General features: G+C 34.9%; 1 protein-coding gene across 1 annotated transcript in view; it reads left to right on the top strand.

The window, feature by feature from the left end:
- Positions 1-13,668, top strand: part of SYDE2 (synapse defective Rho GTPase homolog 2) — a 47,632-nt gene extending 33,964 nt beyond the window's left edge. The window contains 3 exon segments of the mRNA XM_055340944.1: positions 2,635-2,816; positions 6,018-6,249; positions 11,553-13,668. Of these exon segments, the coding sequence (XP_055196919.1) occupies positions 2,635-2,816; positions 6,018-6,249; positions 11,553-12,052 (914 nt within the window). The 3' untranslated portion in view covers positions 12,053-13,668.
- Positions 13,669-16,922: the final 3,254 nt, after the last annotated feature.

Raw genomic sequence — 16,922 nt, 5'->3', positions numbered from 1 at the left:
TATTTTATCTAGTGTTCCCAGTTGTCTCAGGCAGGAAGTTAAATCTGGTCCACGATGCTGCATGTTGGCTGGAACAACTGGTCTGTTTTTCTAGCCTGTATCTGACTTACTGATTGCTACTAGAAAAAGTCATACAAAGGTGTATGTTGGTACCAGTATAAATCCATGGACTTCAAAATTAACTAGGCTTTCGGTGATGTCTGCTAATAAATATGTGTTCTTATCTCTCCAGCCCCCCTTTTCTCACTCTTCAGAGTGTCTGTTTAATATCTTCTCACTTCTCACGTCACTCTTAGCAGATGACCCTGTCTCCCAAATTCATGGAACAAATAGAAGCCATCAGATAGGAACCTCTTCTACTTGTAACCCAGCCTGCCAGCATGCCTTCTTTGGTATACATCCTTTCCACTTTTCCACTGCCTTTTCTGTAACAGTATAGAAATCATCTTCCTCACATTTTGAACTAATTTTAATTCCTTCATGCGTTCTTATGAGTCTCTTCATTCTTCTTCTTCAGGGATTTTGCTCACCTGATTATATTCTTCCTTCTTGGATCTTGAAAACCATTTTAATGTCTTTATATTAGCATTTAAATGTTCAGTTCTTTTTCATATTAAAAAAAAATCCCTACTTTGATCCTGCTTCCCCCCTTCCCACTCATCTATGGTTATCACCTTCTCTCAAAGCCAGATTTCTGGAGTAGATTGCATATCTTTCTTTCTTTTTCTCTATTTTTTAACATCTATTTACTACCCAACCTGACTTCTATGTTCTTTATTCCCTTGAAGCTGGGCCTACCAAGGCTGCTGACTTATTTCTCTGGTGGACACTTTTTGGTCCTTATTTTAAATAATCTCATGTTTCTTCTACCTAGTTACAAAAACTCCTGCCTTAGAATCACAGCAGGAATTTGTTAAAATTACAGGGACGTGAGCCCTAACTCCTGGAGATTATGATTTAGTAGGGCTGGCATGGGGCTCTGGAATTTTTTTTTTTTAAAGTTCTTCAGGTTATTTCAGCGTGCAGCCAAGTTGGCAAAACACTGTTCCCCACAGTATTTAACATGGGTTTTATCTAACCTATTACTGGTTATCAGCTGATACCATAGACTCTTTGTTGAAACAGTTTTTTCTTGACTTCCTTGGCAGCGTACTTGCCAGTCTCCCCTTACCCTATCTCTGCCTCTTCTTACCATCCATACTTCCTTAGTTCCCTTTGGAAAAATCCTCTTCCTAATGACCCCTTAAAAGCTGGTGTTCTTCAGGGCCTTCTCACATATTCTGTGCCTCCCTGATTATCTCAGCCATTCCCAAGCTCCGTTATCATCTTTAAGTTAATCATTCTCAGGATCTCCAGCCATCTCTTTCCTGAGCCTAGAGTTTATATCCAGCAACCTTGAATGTCCCATAGATACTTTAGGCTGAATATTTTCAAAATGAAACTCCTTTCTGTCCTTTTCCCCCACTGTTTAAAGTATGGCACTGCCATCCACCTAGATGTTCAAGCTCCAAACCTAGGAAACATCCTTATTCCTCCTTTACCTCAAAATCAAAAATGCATTTTTGATTTAGTGATCCTGTTTTGGGAGTTTATCCCATAGACATACCTGAATACATACAAGTAATGATGTGCAAGGCTATTCATTGTAGCATGTTTTGGAATAACAAAAGATTAGAAACAACCCAAGTATTCCATCTGTAGTACCTGACCAGATGCAGTTCTGGAATATCCATACTTTGGAATATCTGTGATGTGGCTATAAAACCCCACTTTTATTTTTTTTTAAAGATTTTATTTATTTATTCATGAGACACGGAGAGAGAGAGAGAGAGAGAGAGAGAGAGAGAGAGAGAGAGAGAGGCAGAGACACAGGCAGAGGGAGAAGCAGGCTCCATGCAGGAAGCCCCATTCAGGACTCGATCCTAGGAGTCCAGGATCACGCTCTGAGCCAAACGCAGATGCTCAACCGCTGAGCCACCCAGGCTTTCCTAAAACCCCACTTTAAAAAATCTTATGTAGCAAGATGTGATTCCAGTTTATTCAAACAGATGTTTTGATCCAGCATTCTCTTTGGATATAACACCAAAATCTACAAAGCAATATAAGGAAGAATACTCTCTTTCTCGTCAGTAAATAAAACAAAACAAGATCTATTCTCTTAGCAGCTTCCAAATACACAATACAGTATTATTAATTATAGTCACCATGCTCTACATGGACTATTGGTATTCTTTAACTATCAAAACTCTAGAAACTCAAAATTCATATAATTGAAATAATTTATAATTAATATTAGTATGCCTTGTTTTCTCAACTTCTGTTTCACATATATTTATAGAGGACCAGAATCAACAGAGTATATGTACCATGAATTGCTTACTTTATGAGTAACAAATCTAATATGTATGATGATTGGAAATTATGTATGTGCATTTTTAGCATGCTTTCAAAACAAGAAGTCCATTACCAAGGCAGTTTATAAGATCACAAAATACTGGTGTTTGTTATAATAGGTTTTTGTTATTTTATTATTTTCAGCATATTAAAGGTTGGCAAGAACAATACTTAATTTAAATTTTTTTCACAGTTTTTTATTTTATTCTGAAGACCAATTGCTATCTCTGTTTTCTAAAGGTGTTCTTAAGGACTATCTAAGAGAACTTCCTTCTCCTCTGATAACAAAGCAGCTTTATGAGGCTGTATTAGACGCAATGACAAAAAATCCTTTGAAAATGTCATCAAGCAGATGTGAGAATGACCCAGGTGACTCTAAGTACACTGTTGACCTGCTTGATTGTCTGCCTGATGTTGAGAAGGTAAGCATATGTAGTATACCTTTTTCCCTAAAAGTCTGCTAACGAATATATACTTAGCAGCAAAGTTACAAATAATTTTTCAGGTATTTCACATTTGTGGCACTATGAGTTTAAGTTCTGCCTTTATTAAAAGCTCCTTAAACAACATAACTCTAAAAACTGCTTCTTAGAGTAAATCTAGATAATTTTTTCTCTATATAATTTTAGTCAGGCACAGGTACTTCCTATATGTTTTTAAGGAGTACGGTTACCTTATTATTAAAGTAATATATGTTTATTATAGAAAAATTGGGAAGATATAGCAAAGAATGGAAAATTGCAATTATCAGTATCCAAAGGCAACAATAATTAGCATATTAATTTATTTCCTTTTAGAATTAAAAAAAATTTATGGTAACTGTTTTAGTGTACATGGCTTAGCCTCAAGACTTAAGCAGCCCTCACCACCACCATTTCTATCCTTCTTGCCTCTTCACATTTGCCGCCTCCACACAATCTAAATCTTGAGATCAGTATCTTCAGACATGCCTGCAGAGTAGATAGAAGGGTAGCTGGGTCTGCAAAACCAGTCTTAGCCTAACTTTAGTTGTTGTTCCCTAGAACAAAAGGGAAAATAATGGGACGCCTGGGTGGCTCAGCGGTTTAGCGCCTGCCTTCAGCCCAGGGCATGGTCCTGGAGACCCGGGATCGAGTCCCACATTGGGCTCCCTGCATGGAGCCTGCTTCTCCCTCTGCCTGTGTCTCTGCTTCTCTCTGTGTCTGTCATGAATAAATAAATAAAATCTTTAAAAAAAAAAAAAAAAGGAAAATAAGAGAGAGATGGCTGGACTTGTCCAGATGAGGCTGACTCTATCTATATTTCTTACCACGTAAGAGTAAAAGGGCAAGAGTGAGTGAATAGAATTTTTTTTTTTAAGATTATATTTATTTGAGAGAAAGAGAGAGCGGGGAGAGAGCACAGGTAGGGGGGAGGGACAGAGGGAGAGAGAGCAGACTCCCCACTGAGCAAGGAGCCTGATGGGGAGCTTGATCCCAGGAGTCTGGGATCATGACGTGAGCTGAAGGCAGACACTTAACCAACTGAGCCACCTAGGCTCCCAAGTGTAGGGCAATGTTAAGCCCCAAAACTTGATTCACCTGTATACTGTAGTCTTCTGAACATCCTGTGCTCACTCCAATTAGATTAACAATTAATAAATACTCCTTTGGGTGGGAAGAAGGGAATAGCTACAGAGAGGTGTGAGCAGTAGAAGGGTGGGGTGAAGGGATAGAAATACTCCTTCCTTGATATAAGGTAAAATTGTGTCATTTTACTTATAAGTGAAGTAATGAGTGTCCAGGAACTTAAACACTTGTCTAAGTTATATAGCTTTTATGAGTGTTGTAGACTGTCATCTGAATTTTGGCCTTTCAGGCCCTAAAGCTCATACTATTAACGTCCTTTCTAAAAAGGCTTCATAATATTACATTGAGTGGACTTCACATAATTTGTCACTATTCTCTTTTGCATAATATTTAGGTTTTGAGCCTATTTGTATATATTTATATGCGGAGATTTCTTTTCAACTAGAATTATGTATTTAGAATAGAATCTCAGAGTGGAATTGTTCATTTAAATGATGTAAACAGGGATCCCTGGGTGGCGCAGTGGTTTGGCGCCTGCCTTTGGCCCAGGGCGCGGTCCTGGAGACCCGGGATTGAATCCCAAGTTGGGCTTCCGGTGCATGGAGCCTGCTTCTCCCTCTGCCTGTGTCTCTGCCTCTCTCTCTCTCTCTCTCTCTCTGTGTGACTATCATAAATAAATTAAAAAAATTAAAAAAAATGATGTAAACATTTAAAGGCTCTTAATACATTTACATATTACTTTTCAAGAGGGACACAACAATTACATTTTTTGGCTCATCTTAGTAGACAAAAAATATTTTCTTATTTTAAGTTATATTCCTTCATTTGCTATTGAGATTAAACCTAAGATACTTAACCAGAGGTGATTACATGTGTATGTATGTGTGTTGTTCATAGCACAATATGCTGAAACTAGACTTAAGATGTCAATGTATGTAGAGTCCCACTTGTGTTACGAAATGTATAGTGAATGGAGAAGAGGAACGGCTATTTATTATTTACATTATTTTTATGATTCATATATTTGATTTGTTTTGATTTCAAAATATCAATTATAGTCTCCTCTGGTTTTCATTCTCTCTTCATTCCATTCTTTCACAGCTGAATATTGAAAGAATGTTTATTTCGGTTGTACCTTACTTCTTCACCACTCTTGACTACTCAACACATTGTAATCTGGCTTCCTACCCTATCTCTCTGGACTTGTTTTTGCCAGGGTTACTAATGACCTTCTTCTGATCACTGAATCCAGTTGTCACTTTTGGCTCTGGAAATATGTTATTTTGATTTTTTTCTTTTAAAAAAATTTTTATGACTACAGTTTTATTTGTCATTCATTTCTTTAATGTAATTATGAAGAAGAAATTATATACTCATTTTATTTGTTAAATGATTTATCTTAAGCCAGTACTTCAAAACATCATTTCTTTCCATAATTGCTTAAACCTGAATAATTTTCCATTTCTTGAGCAAACTCCCCTTATCAGTTTCTTCAACTATTAAAAAGTATTCCTTTTCAACAAATTTTACTGTTACATCTAGCTATACTAGTCATGGTTTGTCTAGTTAAAGTATTTATTTGTTAAGCGCATTGACCTTTTTCCTAATCTGAATCATAATAGAACTGGGCCCTGTTTGAAATTGTTAGCTTCCCTAGATTTAAGATGTAGTCCCCTATTTATGACTACAGGATTTATCTGTGCTTAAAGATAAACACTCTTACCTGAGTCCTCTTCCATCACAGCTTTTGCTATTGTCATTTTAAAGGAGGAAAGAGAAGAAAATGTTGATGTATATTTTCTTAGGGACTCCCGTTGAAACTTGGAATGCATTCTGAGCCTTTTAGAGTATACATTTTAACGGATCAAATTATGTCATTGGAACCTAGGGTCCTTTGTGATGTTTTGATAAGAAATTATGTTTCAAAGTTCCAAATATCCAATTTACAAGCAAATCTTTGAAACAACCTTTTGAAAAGCGACAGGATGCATATCTATATTTTCTGCTAGAATTATGTCCTTGAATTTGCCCCTGTGTATAACTCTATTAAGTGAAATGCAATTTAATTTAATTTAGGCAACCCTAAAGATGTTGCTGGATCATCTGAAATTGGTGGCTTCTTATCATGAAGTGAATAAGATGACTTGCCAGAATTTGGCTGTGTGCTTTGGACCAGTATTATTAAGTCAGAGGCAAGAGACTTCCACCCATAACAACAGAGTCTTTACTGATTCAGAAGAACTTGCAAGTGCTTTGGATTTTAAAAAACATATTGAAGTTCTTCATTACTTACTTCAACTCTGGCCAGGTAAATGATTCAATGGAAATATTTTTCTCTTTCAATGATAGGGTGTTTGAATTAGCTAATCATTAAATATGCCCATACGTGATTGAAGAAAATCTTTTCTAGATTTTGCTTTTTCAAATAGTTATGAATTGATACCTTTAAATTTCTCCATTTAAATTTTTTGCTTTTGCTGGTAATATTCTAGACATATAGATCAATGTACACATTTTGGTCAGATCTGGATTTGTATTATGGTTGTGTTACTTATTAGCAACCTGATCTTGGGAAGCTCTTTAACATCTTAGAGCTTCAGTATCATCTTTTGTCATACGGATTTAATAATATGTTTATAGAATTAAATAAAAAGTTATGTTTGTAAGGTACTCAGCACACCTCTTGTCACATAATAGGAACTCTGTAAATATTAGTTTCTTTACCCTTCTCATTTTTAGTTCAACTGGTATGAAGCAGAATTCTTTTTTTTTCTTCCGTCAGTTCTACTTCCTGACATCTTTTTTTTTTAAATAATAAATTTATTTTTTATTGGTGTTCAATTTGCCAACATACAAAATAACACCCAGTGCTCATCCTGTCAAGTGCCCCCCTCAGTGCCCGTCACCCATTCACCCCCACCCCCCGCCCTCCTCCCCTTCCACCACTCCTAGTTCGTTTCCCAGAGTTAGGAGTCTTTATGTTCTGTCTCCCTTTCTCATATTTCTACTTCCTGACATCTTTATTCATGGTTGTTCTTCAAATTATCCAGGCTTAATTTGACAATCATCTTTTATTTTTCCATCTTACTTATCTATCCCCTGTTCTAGTCAGTAACAAAAAGATGACAGTTATTTTCCTAATACCTCTCTTATATATTTTCAGAACTAAAAGGAATATGTATTTAACTGGATGTTCTATATAGGAGGCTGTATTTAAATTCCAAAATTTTCTTATCCTGTAATAACCCCCACTCCTCTTCCCCACCCTGCATAGTAACAAACATGAAAGTACTTAGGAGCTTTGTGTATCACACAGTGGTAAAAGTGCTTGGGCCTTGGAGTCAGGCTTGAATTCCGATCCAGATTGTGGCCCAGGCACATATTAATTCCCCTAAGCCTCAGTATGCTTCTCTATAAATAGTGCCTACCTTAAGGTTGTTGTGAAGATTCTGTAGACAAAGCATCTAAGGGCAGTGAGCAAAGTGTGTTGCATAGAGTTATCTCTTTGTTACTCTTTTAATGATACATATGAGGACAGACCAAAATACAAAAATGCTTGATTTAGTCTTTTAAAACACATCACATTAATTATAGGAAGTGAATAAAATATTTCAGTTTTTAAATTTGTAAAGTTAAAATTTTTGCTTTCTTTTAAACACAGGCTTAAAAATAATTTCTAATTTATATCTTAACTGGATTGGTATATATTATTAATTATTTTAAAATCCTGAATCAAGATTCTCTGGATAATTGGTTTGATTTCTGCATTTGGTATCTCACATAAGGGAGCTCTCAAGTTAAAGTTTTAAATGTGTGTTTCAACTGCTTTAATTCTAATAAGCATTAGGAATTGGGAAAGGAGCCATCTTAGTATTCTAATCACAAATGAAAACTTGCTTACCTAGAGATATCAAAGTTTACTATCAGTACCTGATTTCTTTATCATTTATTCTGTATCAGAGGTTATGTTATTTAAAAATGACTGCCCCAGAGGGCCTGAATAGACTTTTTCCAAAGAAGACATCCAGATGGCCAAGGGACACATAAAAAGATGCTCAACATCACTCAGCATCAGAGAAATACAAATCAAAATCACAGTGATATATTCCCTTCATACCTATCAGAATGACTAATATCAAAAAGACAAGAAATAACAAGCGTTGGTGAGGATTGGGAAAAAGAAAACCCTTGTGATACAGAGAATAGGCCATCGGATGTTAACTTGCTGAATGCCCATCTCTATGCATTAAGTAGAAGGTTTTGGCTCCTCTTGCTGTGCATATCTTACTTATTATTATTATATTTTCTTTTGGAATTTCCCCTACTCCAGAGGTGAAAAGAGTTGGTTCTACCCTCCCCGCCCCTTTCATTTTTTACTTTAATTTTTTGTTATTTTTTAATTTGGGGCAATACAATTTGCTTTAAGTTTTCCATTTGAAAAATCTTACTATCTTCAAAGTGATCAATTAGAATCCTAGCATATTGGCACTGGAAGGTAAAAATCATCCTGCCAATGGCATTTCAGGATTATCTTCTGCTAGGCCCTGATTTTCTTTGGAAGTAGCTCTGGAGCCAGATTGGCAACAGGTGAGGGAACCAGATGTAAACACACTTCCCTTTTGATCAAAATAGTTTTCTTTTCATCTTTTTTAATGTATTGGGTTTTTACAAAATTGTTGCTTTCTAAAGATGGTTTTGCTGTTTTAAGAACATTGAAATTTAGAGAGAGTGTAACTCCTAGACCAGCTATTTGCTGTATCACATTTTCTGTGAGTAAATTTGGGGCAGGTTTTTTAGGGAAAAGCTATCATTTTTTCCCCTATTCCTTTTTGTTCTATTTTTCTCACTAGACTAAGCTTTATGAGGTCTGAGATTATATTTTGCTTACACTGACACACCCAAGTTCTAAGACAGTGCTCTGCATTAACTAGGCACTCAATATGTTCTGTTAAATAAAGCAATTATACTATACATAAAAGGCTAATAAAATGGTGATTAAAAATATAAATCCATCAGAACAAGATAAGAAAATTAAGTTTCTTAGTGCTTATCATTACATTTTGAAACATTTTCAGCAACTTTATAGATTGCATTTTAAATTTTATTCTGTTGCAATGGGCAGTCATAGTGTTGGGAAAACCAGAAGTTTTCCTTTAAGGGGTTAAAATTAATCATTTTCTCTGCATTTTTAATAGGAACTACTCCACTATCAGTAGTTTAAAAAGTCTGTGAAGTTGATTTTTCAGATATTGAATTTTTAGTCTAACATATAAAATATTGTAATTGGTTTCTTAAATATTTTCCAAGAAATATGCAAAAATAATTTTTTAAAAGATTTTATTTATTTATTCATGAGAGACAGAGAGAAAGAGAGGGAGGCAGAGACATAGGCAGAGGGAGAAGCAGGCTCCTGGGACTCCAGGATCATGCCCTGAACCAAAGGCAGACGCTCAACTGCTGAGCCACCCAGGCATCCCACAAAAATAATGTTTGAGTAGGGATTCAGTTAAACAACTTTAACTGGCAACAAAATAAATCTGGGCTTTGCAGGTGAATGTCAGAGAAGGGGGCACAAGATGAGCTCAACCCACAGTCAAAAATGTTTTACTTTGGGTCACCCATCTGGCTCAGTTGGTAGAACATACAACTTGGGATCTTGGGGTTGTGAGTTCTAGTGCCATGTTGCCAAGGCATAGAGCTTACTTTAAAAAGTTTTATGGGGCACCTGGGTGGCTAAGCAGTTGACCGTCTGCCTTTGGCTCAGGTCATGATCCCAGGGTTCGGGGATCAAGCCCCACATACTCAGATCAAATGGCTCTCACTGCCTCAGTATATTTCAGTTGCTAAATCTATGATCATTCCTCAGTGTTCTGCATTCTTTAGTGTATATAGTTTACAGATCTATGTTCAATCCAGGTAAAGAAAAAACAGAAATAGGGACCCATGGGTGGCTCAGTGGCTGAGCATCTGCCCTGGGGTCCTGGGATAGAGTTCCACATCTCCCTATACCTGTGTCTCTGCCTCTCTCTGTGTGTCTCTCATTAAGAAATAAATAAAATCTTTTAAAAAAAAAAGTTTTACTTTGGTTGGATCACAAACCAGATGACTTCAAGGTTAGCAAAGTACTGGAATTGAAAACAACAGTCATGACACTTAAGATCTAAGAACAAGAATAGCACAGAAAGTGAGGGAGAAAGACAAGAAGATTTAGTGGAGATTAGTAGCTAGAGGAAAAAAAGGAATTTGAATAATTAAACAATGGAAAAATTTAGATGTTCATTTTGCAATTGCATCAAATAATGGCATAGGGCATTCTGTATTAATACTGTTATTAAAGATAAATTTAAAGTAAATATCAGACCTTTATTTTCCAGATAATTTTAGATCAAAAGATTTAAGCTATTTACAGTTACATATAATGGCCATATCATAAAAACATAGACAAATGCAAATGTTAAAAACATACCTACAGTTATCAAATATTTTAGTAAAATCTAAGTGAAAAATTATGTAACCTGAAAAATATTAAGATCACTGTAAGTCTGGAATACTAGAACTATATACATGTTTGTATTACTTTTCAATTATCTTTTATTTTCTACAAGAGGAAACAAGCACTCGTTATAAGTTGGAGTGTGAAAAGTAGGTATATTATTCCTGATAATATGTTCACACTGATAATATGTATCTTAGTCAAACAAAGTGTAAATGGAGAGGCATTTATTAATGGAGAATAAACAAGCAGAGAAAGGTATTATGGACAGTTTTTAAAAGTTACGCCTCAACATTTTCTATACAGAGGAACCTTAAACATTTTGTCCAATATACACAAAAAGGGTGAGCAGTGAAGCATTGGTTTGTCATGATGTGTTTATCTATAGTAATCTGTGTAGCCTGCACAATGCATAAGCCTAGAAGAAAATGAATCTTAATATATATAAAGAATGTTATTTGAGATTGTTAACCAGAATGGGAAAATAAAATATCTGTACTATTTTCAGGCAATAAATGAAGACTGTTAGTAGCTAATGCTGTATAATCAAACTCAGGTAACAAGCGGTCAAGTCTAGTATCTGCATTTTATCAAAGTGAAATTCGGGCTGCTTAGTAAAGTAAATTATGACACTGCTGCTAATAGAATTGCAAAAAAGCACAAAGGTTAGAGTGAGCACTTTAGATGTCTTTGCCTCATTTAGATGTTTGCAGAAGAAGGAACTTTTTGTTTTGTTTTGTTTGTACACCAACATGCCTTGCCTGCTTTTTGCTGTAGCTTTTAATTTAGAAGAAGCTACCAGCTTAGCTACTGTTTGAATTATAGATAGATAATAATTAACTTGCACTGGAAGTTAATCAACATTGGAAATTTGATTTGTTTGGGGATGTTATGATATGGCATGAATTAGCACCATCGAACATTCTACTAGCTTCTATCCCTAATCTTATGTCTGGTGATAGAAAAAAAGTAATTATGGAATGCTTTTTAAAAAATATAGTGTGCATGTTTTGTTTTAATGCATGTTTGTAGTTGATTATTAAATGGCTTATCTTTGCTCTGTTTTTTTAAGGCCAGTTGGATGGCTGTGATTAAGCAAATTTATTGTTTGTTTCTAGTGCAACGTTTAACTGTCAAAGAATCAACAGACAATTTATTTCCAGAGCAGAAGTCTTCTCTAAATTATTTGAGGAGGAAGAAAGAACGACCTTGCATGTTAAATTTGAGTGGTACTGATTCATCAAGAATACTTAGATCAAGGCAAACCCGATTAGACAGTCCAGTTAGCAATCGTTATGCAGGAGACTGGAGCAGCTGTGGAGAAAACTACTTTTTGAATACAAAAGAAAATTTAAATGATGGAGATTATGATGATGTTCCTTCAGAAGACAGAGAAAATGGAGAAAACTGTAACAAAACGTATGGACCAGATATAATGATTGAACAGCCAGTACCCATGTCCAAAGAGTACACATTTCAGACATACTTGACAGTGCAGACAATTGAGTCTACAGTGGATCGAAAAGTCAATCTTCAAGACCTACAAGAAAGTATTGATACTTTGATTGGAAATCTGGAGCGTGAACTCAACAAAAACAAGCTTAATATGAGTGTTTGAGAATTTTCATTTGCTTTTTTGTAATGTTTTAAATTTAAAATCAGTCTTTCTCACTTTCTTGTACCTCTCACAGTGATGTTTTTATTTTTTTACTCTTGAAAATTCCATTAATTTCTAGTAAGTTCATGTGATTCAATTAAAAATACTCTTCATTAATATAATTTTTACTTATTAGAAAATTTTTCTTGGGGCAAAGATAACTTGGACTTGTGGATATTTTAACAAGTTTGGCCAATTCTATGGAGATAACTTTTAAATGCACTTATAAGATTCAGATGAGTTATTAGCCCTGCTTAGTTTTTGTACTTTATAGGAACTGCTCTTTTGTAGCTGAAACAGATGTTTCTTTTAGAGGAACGTGGCAGCTGCTCCATCTGGTTTGCAGTGTGAGTCCATGTACACTGCAACATCATGTGATCGTATTTCATTTGCAATGCAAATGCTGCTATAAAAAACCTTTTTATAAATAAAAGTAAAATTATACAAATATTAATGTATTCTGTATTAACACTCAGTAATTATTTAAGCTTATAAAAATTAAATATTTTTATAATCCTGAAAATGTGTCTATTTATAAGTGCATATATGGCTAGATATTAGAATGGGAGAGGCATTGGCTGCAGAATCACATGTATCTTTAAGGTATATATGTCATGAGGCCAAAATTATTAGCTTAAAATGTCTTTTTCAGGGAAAGAACATTTATGTTAAAGGAGTTCCATAGAAACACTTGAACCAAAACACTAAAAGCTTCTAAATAGAAATAATAGACTTTCTTTTTTTGATTCACAGAAAGTCATGATATCCCTAGTGAGAAGTCATCTTTTAAATTGAAATCGCTTAACTTCTTAAGGGATTAAGAGCCCAGATTTCTGCACTAGTGATTTACATTAAAAAAAAATCTTCACCTATTCTATGCATTTTTATGTTCTGCTTTTTAAAACAAAGTAATTATACTTTAAGCATATTTATTTGTAGTAGTACATTGATAACATTGACTTTATAATTACCCTCATTTGTTTCTAAAGAAATCTTGCCAGCACACTCCACGTTACTGATTTTGAAAAATTAACTTATTTTGGCTAAGTATATCTACAATATAGTCACTATAGCAATCACAGCAGTGTTTGAAAATGTAAATTTAGAAGGCTTTTTTATTAAGTTAGAATGTATTTTTTAAACTTTTATACCCACAGAACATGTAATTTTAAAATTATAAAATTTGAATCACCAACTTAAAGATGTAGCAGCCATTAGAATATTGACTTCTTGATGTTTTTCTAAATATTAAAGTATTTAACTATTTCTGTGTAGTATACATTGATGAACAGAACACCTTGTTATTTAATTTGAAAACACAATTGTTAAAAAGCCAGATAACTATTTTTATATGAAAATCTCATTTTTTAAAGCTTTGTATAACAATTGAGAAGAATACCAAAAAAATATGTGACAGGTATATATATATTGAGGAAACAGTCAAAAGAAATGTACTTTAAATGTTTTGTAGGAAGACTGTCTTAGTCTTCCTTTAGTTTGCTTTATCATGTATATTGTATGAATTGAATAAGTTGTTCCAGAAATGCTAAAGTTTTATTAAAGTATTATAACCTTGGTGTCATGCTATTAATTATCATAATGACTTTAAGGATCACTTATTCTGATGTCATTCTTTTTAAACAAACATGTTAAAGTTTTGGACAATCAAATGTTATTCATAAATACATGTAACAATATTTTTTGGTCCAGCATTGAAGTTTCCAGAATCTGAAATACTTTAAAGGCCAGATGTCCTTTGTTACATAATTCTGGATGGGAATAGTTTAATCTCTGCCGTCTTAAATAGAAAATACTAAACGTTTGTGTTGTCTAAATCACTGTGTCCTAACTATAAATCTCTTTTATTGAATCTGCTGTATTTAGAAGTGCTGAGTAAGTTTATGCTTTTACTTTAAATGACCTTTAACTGCACACCTTTTTTGACTTTTTATGCCTGCTTTTTCTAATCTCCTGGGATCTTTCTACACTATAAGACCTTCAGCTATCATTCCCTTCTAAGTCTACCAGCCCCTACATTTTGGGGGGATTAAAAACAATTTTAATTTTAATGCATGTACTGTATAAAATTTCGAGCAATTCAGATGGATAGAGAATGAAAAGTAAAGGTGTGCCTCCCTGCCACTCACACCAATCCCACTTCTCAGAGGTAATGCCACTTTTTATCCTTCAGGTTGGGACTACCTGCATCACTGGGTCTAGGTTTACTGCTGCTGTTCCTTGATTTGTCATTTAAGTAGTATCTGTTGATTGTCCATTATGAATGATAGGGAATGTCCATTCCTCCTCCCCATTTAATATTTTTAGTTCTTCCTTCAGTTTCCTTTATAACTTTAGTAATTTTTATTTCTTGATCCATCTCTTGTAAACAGTATCTCTTGTCTCGATACCAGTGCTATTCTTTCCTTCCAGCCCATTACTGTTCCTTACCTCCTAATTTCTCGAAGTTACACATTTAGTTTATATAATCAACATTCATGGATGTATATTATTGGGGAAATATAACTTAGGCTTTTCCTTTATATGTTGATTCTAAAAAGTGCAAATCAAACAACTAGCCATTATGCGCTAGATTATGCAAAAGTATATAGAGGCTAGCCAGGTGGTTTTGTTTCCTACATATCCAATCTCATGTCCTGAAGTCTACGCTGATTTAAGTAGAATATTCCAAACTAAAGAGCAAATGGATTATTTTATCTTACAGCCACCAACCTCTCCCAATCATGCTGTGTGTTATTTGCTTCATAATTGGGTCATGACTTTTGCAGATTTTTATTCTTTTATCATACTATTGGATTACCAAATTTGTTCATAGTGCTTTTAGCTCTCATCCTGGGATTCATGAAGTATATTCTTGCCTTTATTTTTCTTTGACAGAAGAAAAATATCTTCAGTATTATTCTGAGATCATCTTAAGCTTTTTAATCCATTTTATCAAACATGGAAAAGTAGTTTTTAGCTGTCATCCTGGAATATGTTTTCCTTGCACTCCTATATTGTTTTATATCTCACTTTAATAAAATTTAGGGTGTTTTTTGTTTGCTGAAGTATATAAGTAGTTTCCCATCACCACATACATCTCTTGCCACCCCTTGTACCTCCCACATCCCCACACCGACCCCTCGCCATACCAGAAGGGTGCTTGAGAGGTAAAGTTTTGAATCCTTGCATGTCTGTAAAGTCCTTTATTTTTTCCCTATATTTCATTTTGATTGGACCCACAGTTCTAGGTTCAAACTTACTTCCCTTTAGAACTGTGAAGGCATTTCTCTATTATCTTCTTGTGTCCAGTTTTGCAGTAATCCAGGCAAGAAAGACGGTCGTTTGGGGCAGGGAAGAAGCAATAGTGGTGGGGAGAACTGGTTGTATTCTGGATATGTCTTTTCTAAGAGGAGTCGAAAGAATCTGCCAGTGGACTGTGGAGAAAGGAGTGAGGCCTGAGCAACTGAAGGATGGATGAGATTGAGGTGACTCCATTATAATAATTTTAAAATGAGCTCCTTTTAGAATTTGCTATTATTAATGTATTGTTTATCAAAATACTATCAAAAGTCCTGTTAACTGTAAGTACTAATGCTTCTGTACCTGGTAATGATGGTGATAGCCACTGCAAGGATAAGAAAACAGGAAGACTAAATATGTATCAGAGCTAAGTTCATATCCTACCTTTCTGGAAGACTTCAGATTGTGTGGCTTTATATTAGGAACCCTACAGAAACAGGTTGGGGTACTGGTATGGTTCTTGAAAAGAATTGATGTTTCTAGACAAAATGATTTTAAAGCTTAGGATTTTATAATTTAAAGATACCAACTTTTAGTACTTGGAAAGTGATAAAAGTTTAATAATAAGTTTCTGTTTGAATCTTACAGACCTGAGGACTTTGGTAGGGAAAAAAGCGAAAGAGCATTCCTTTTCCAGCCCAGTGCTCATTTTTCATTCAGTAAGGCTCATGTTTGATAAACACTAGAGTGATAAACATTGGAGTGCCAGAAATCAGAGTTCCTGGGTGCTTTCTGACTTGGCCAAAAACTGGCTAATTCAGGCAAAAATGGAATTAAATGTTTCAGAGGGAAGACTTAAAAGAGTGCTGAGAATGTTTTATATCTTTGTGGAAGTTTTATAGGTGTTTACATATCAAGTTCCATACTTGAGATTTTTGCCTGTTTTATAAATCATACCTCAATTTTTTTTTTTTTAAATGGGAAAGCTGGAGAAATAGACTTGGAAAATAAGCAGAACTAAGAGGCTAGGTGATCAGAATGACAGCAACCACAGCTATGCCTGATTAGGGTACTGCCACCAAACATTAGCTTATGCTCCACTGCCTCATTCCTGATTCGAAGTCCCTGACAGAATCATGAGATTGTACTTCAGTTTCCAGGTGTCAGGGAGCAATTAGCTAGCATCTGTTCTCTGGAATTCACACAATGGTAAATTCTATGAATTTAAGAAGGGGCTTCAGATGCTAAGCAGCCTGACAGTGACAAATATCCTCAACACTTCCCTAGTCTTCATTTCAACCCTACTGCTCTCAAACTAGTCTTTCTCTCACTCCCCCTTACCCAACCTATCAATAGTTCTAACTACAATATATCCTGAAACCGTACATGTAGTTTTGTCACTGCTCACACTCTAGACTAAGCTACCATCATCTCCCAGTCTCTTCCTGTTTCATCACTTTACTGTCACTCTCTCCATACTGACAATCTAGTTTATCCACAGAACCCAGTCATCTTTTCAAAAAATAAACCATATCATTTACTCAGGTTCTTCCCTTGCTCCCTGGGCTCTAGCAACACTGAGGACTTCGTT

Source organism: Nyctereutes procyonoides, unplaced genomic scaffold, assembly GCF_905146905.1.
Source record: "Nyctereutes procyonoides isolate TBG_1078 unplaced genomic scaffold, NYPRO_anot_genome, whole genome shotgun sequence".
NCBI lineage: Eukaryota > Metazoa > Chordata > Mammalia > Carnivora > Canidae > Nyctereutes > Nyctereutes procyonoides.
Note: the sequence above shows the minus strand (reverse complement) of the source record. Positions and strands in the feature narration are given on the sequence as shown.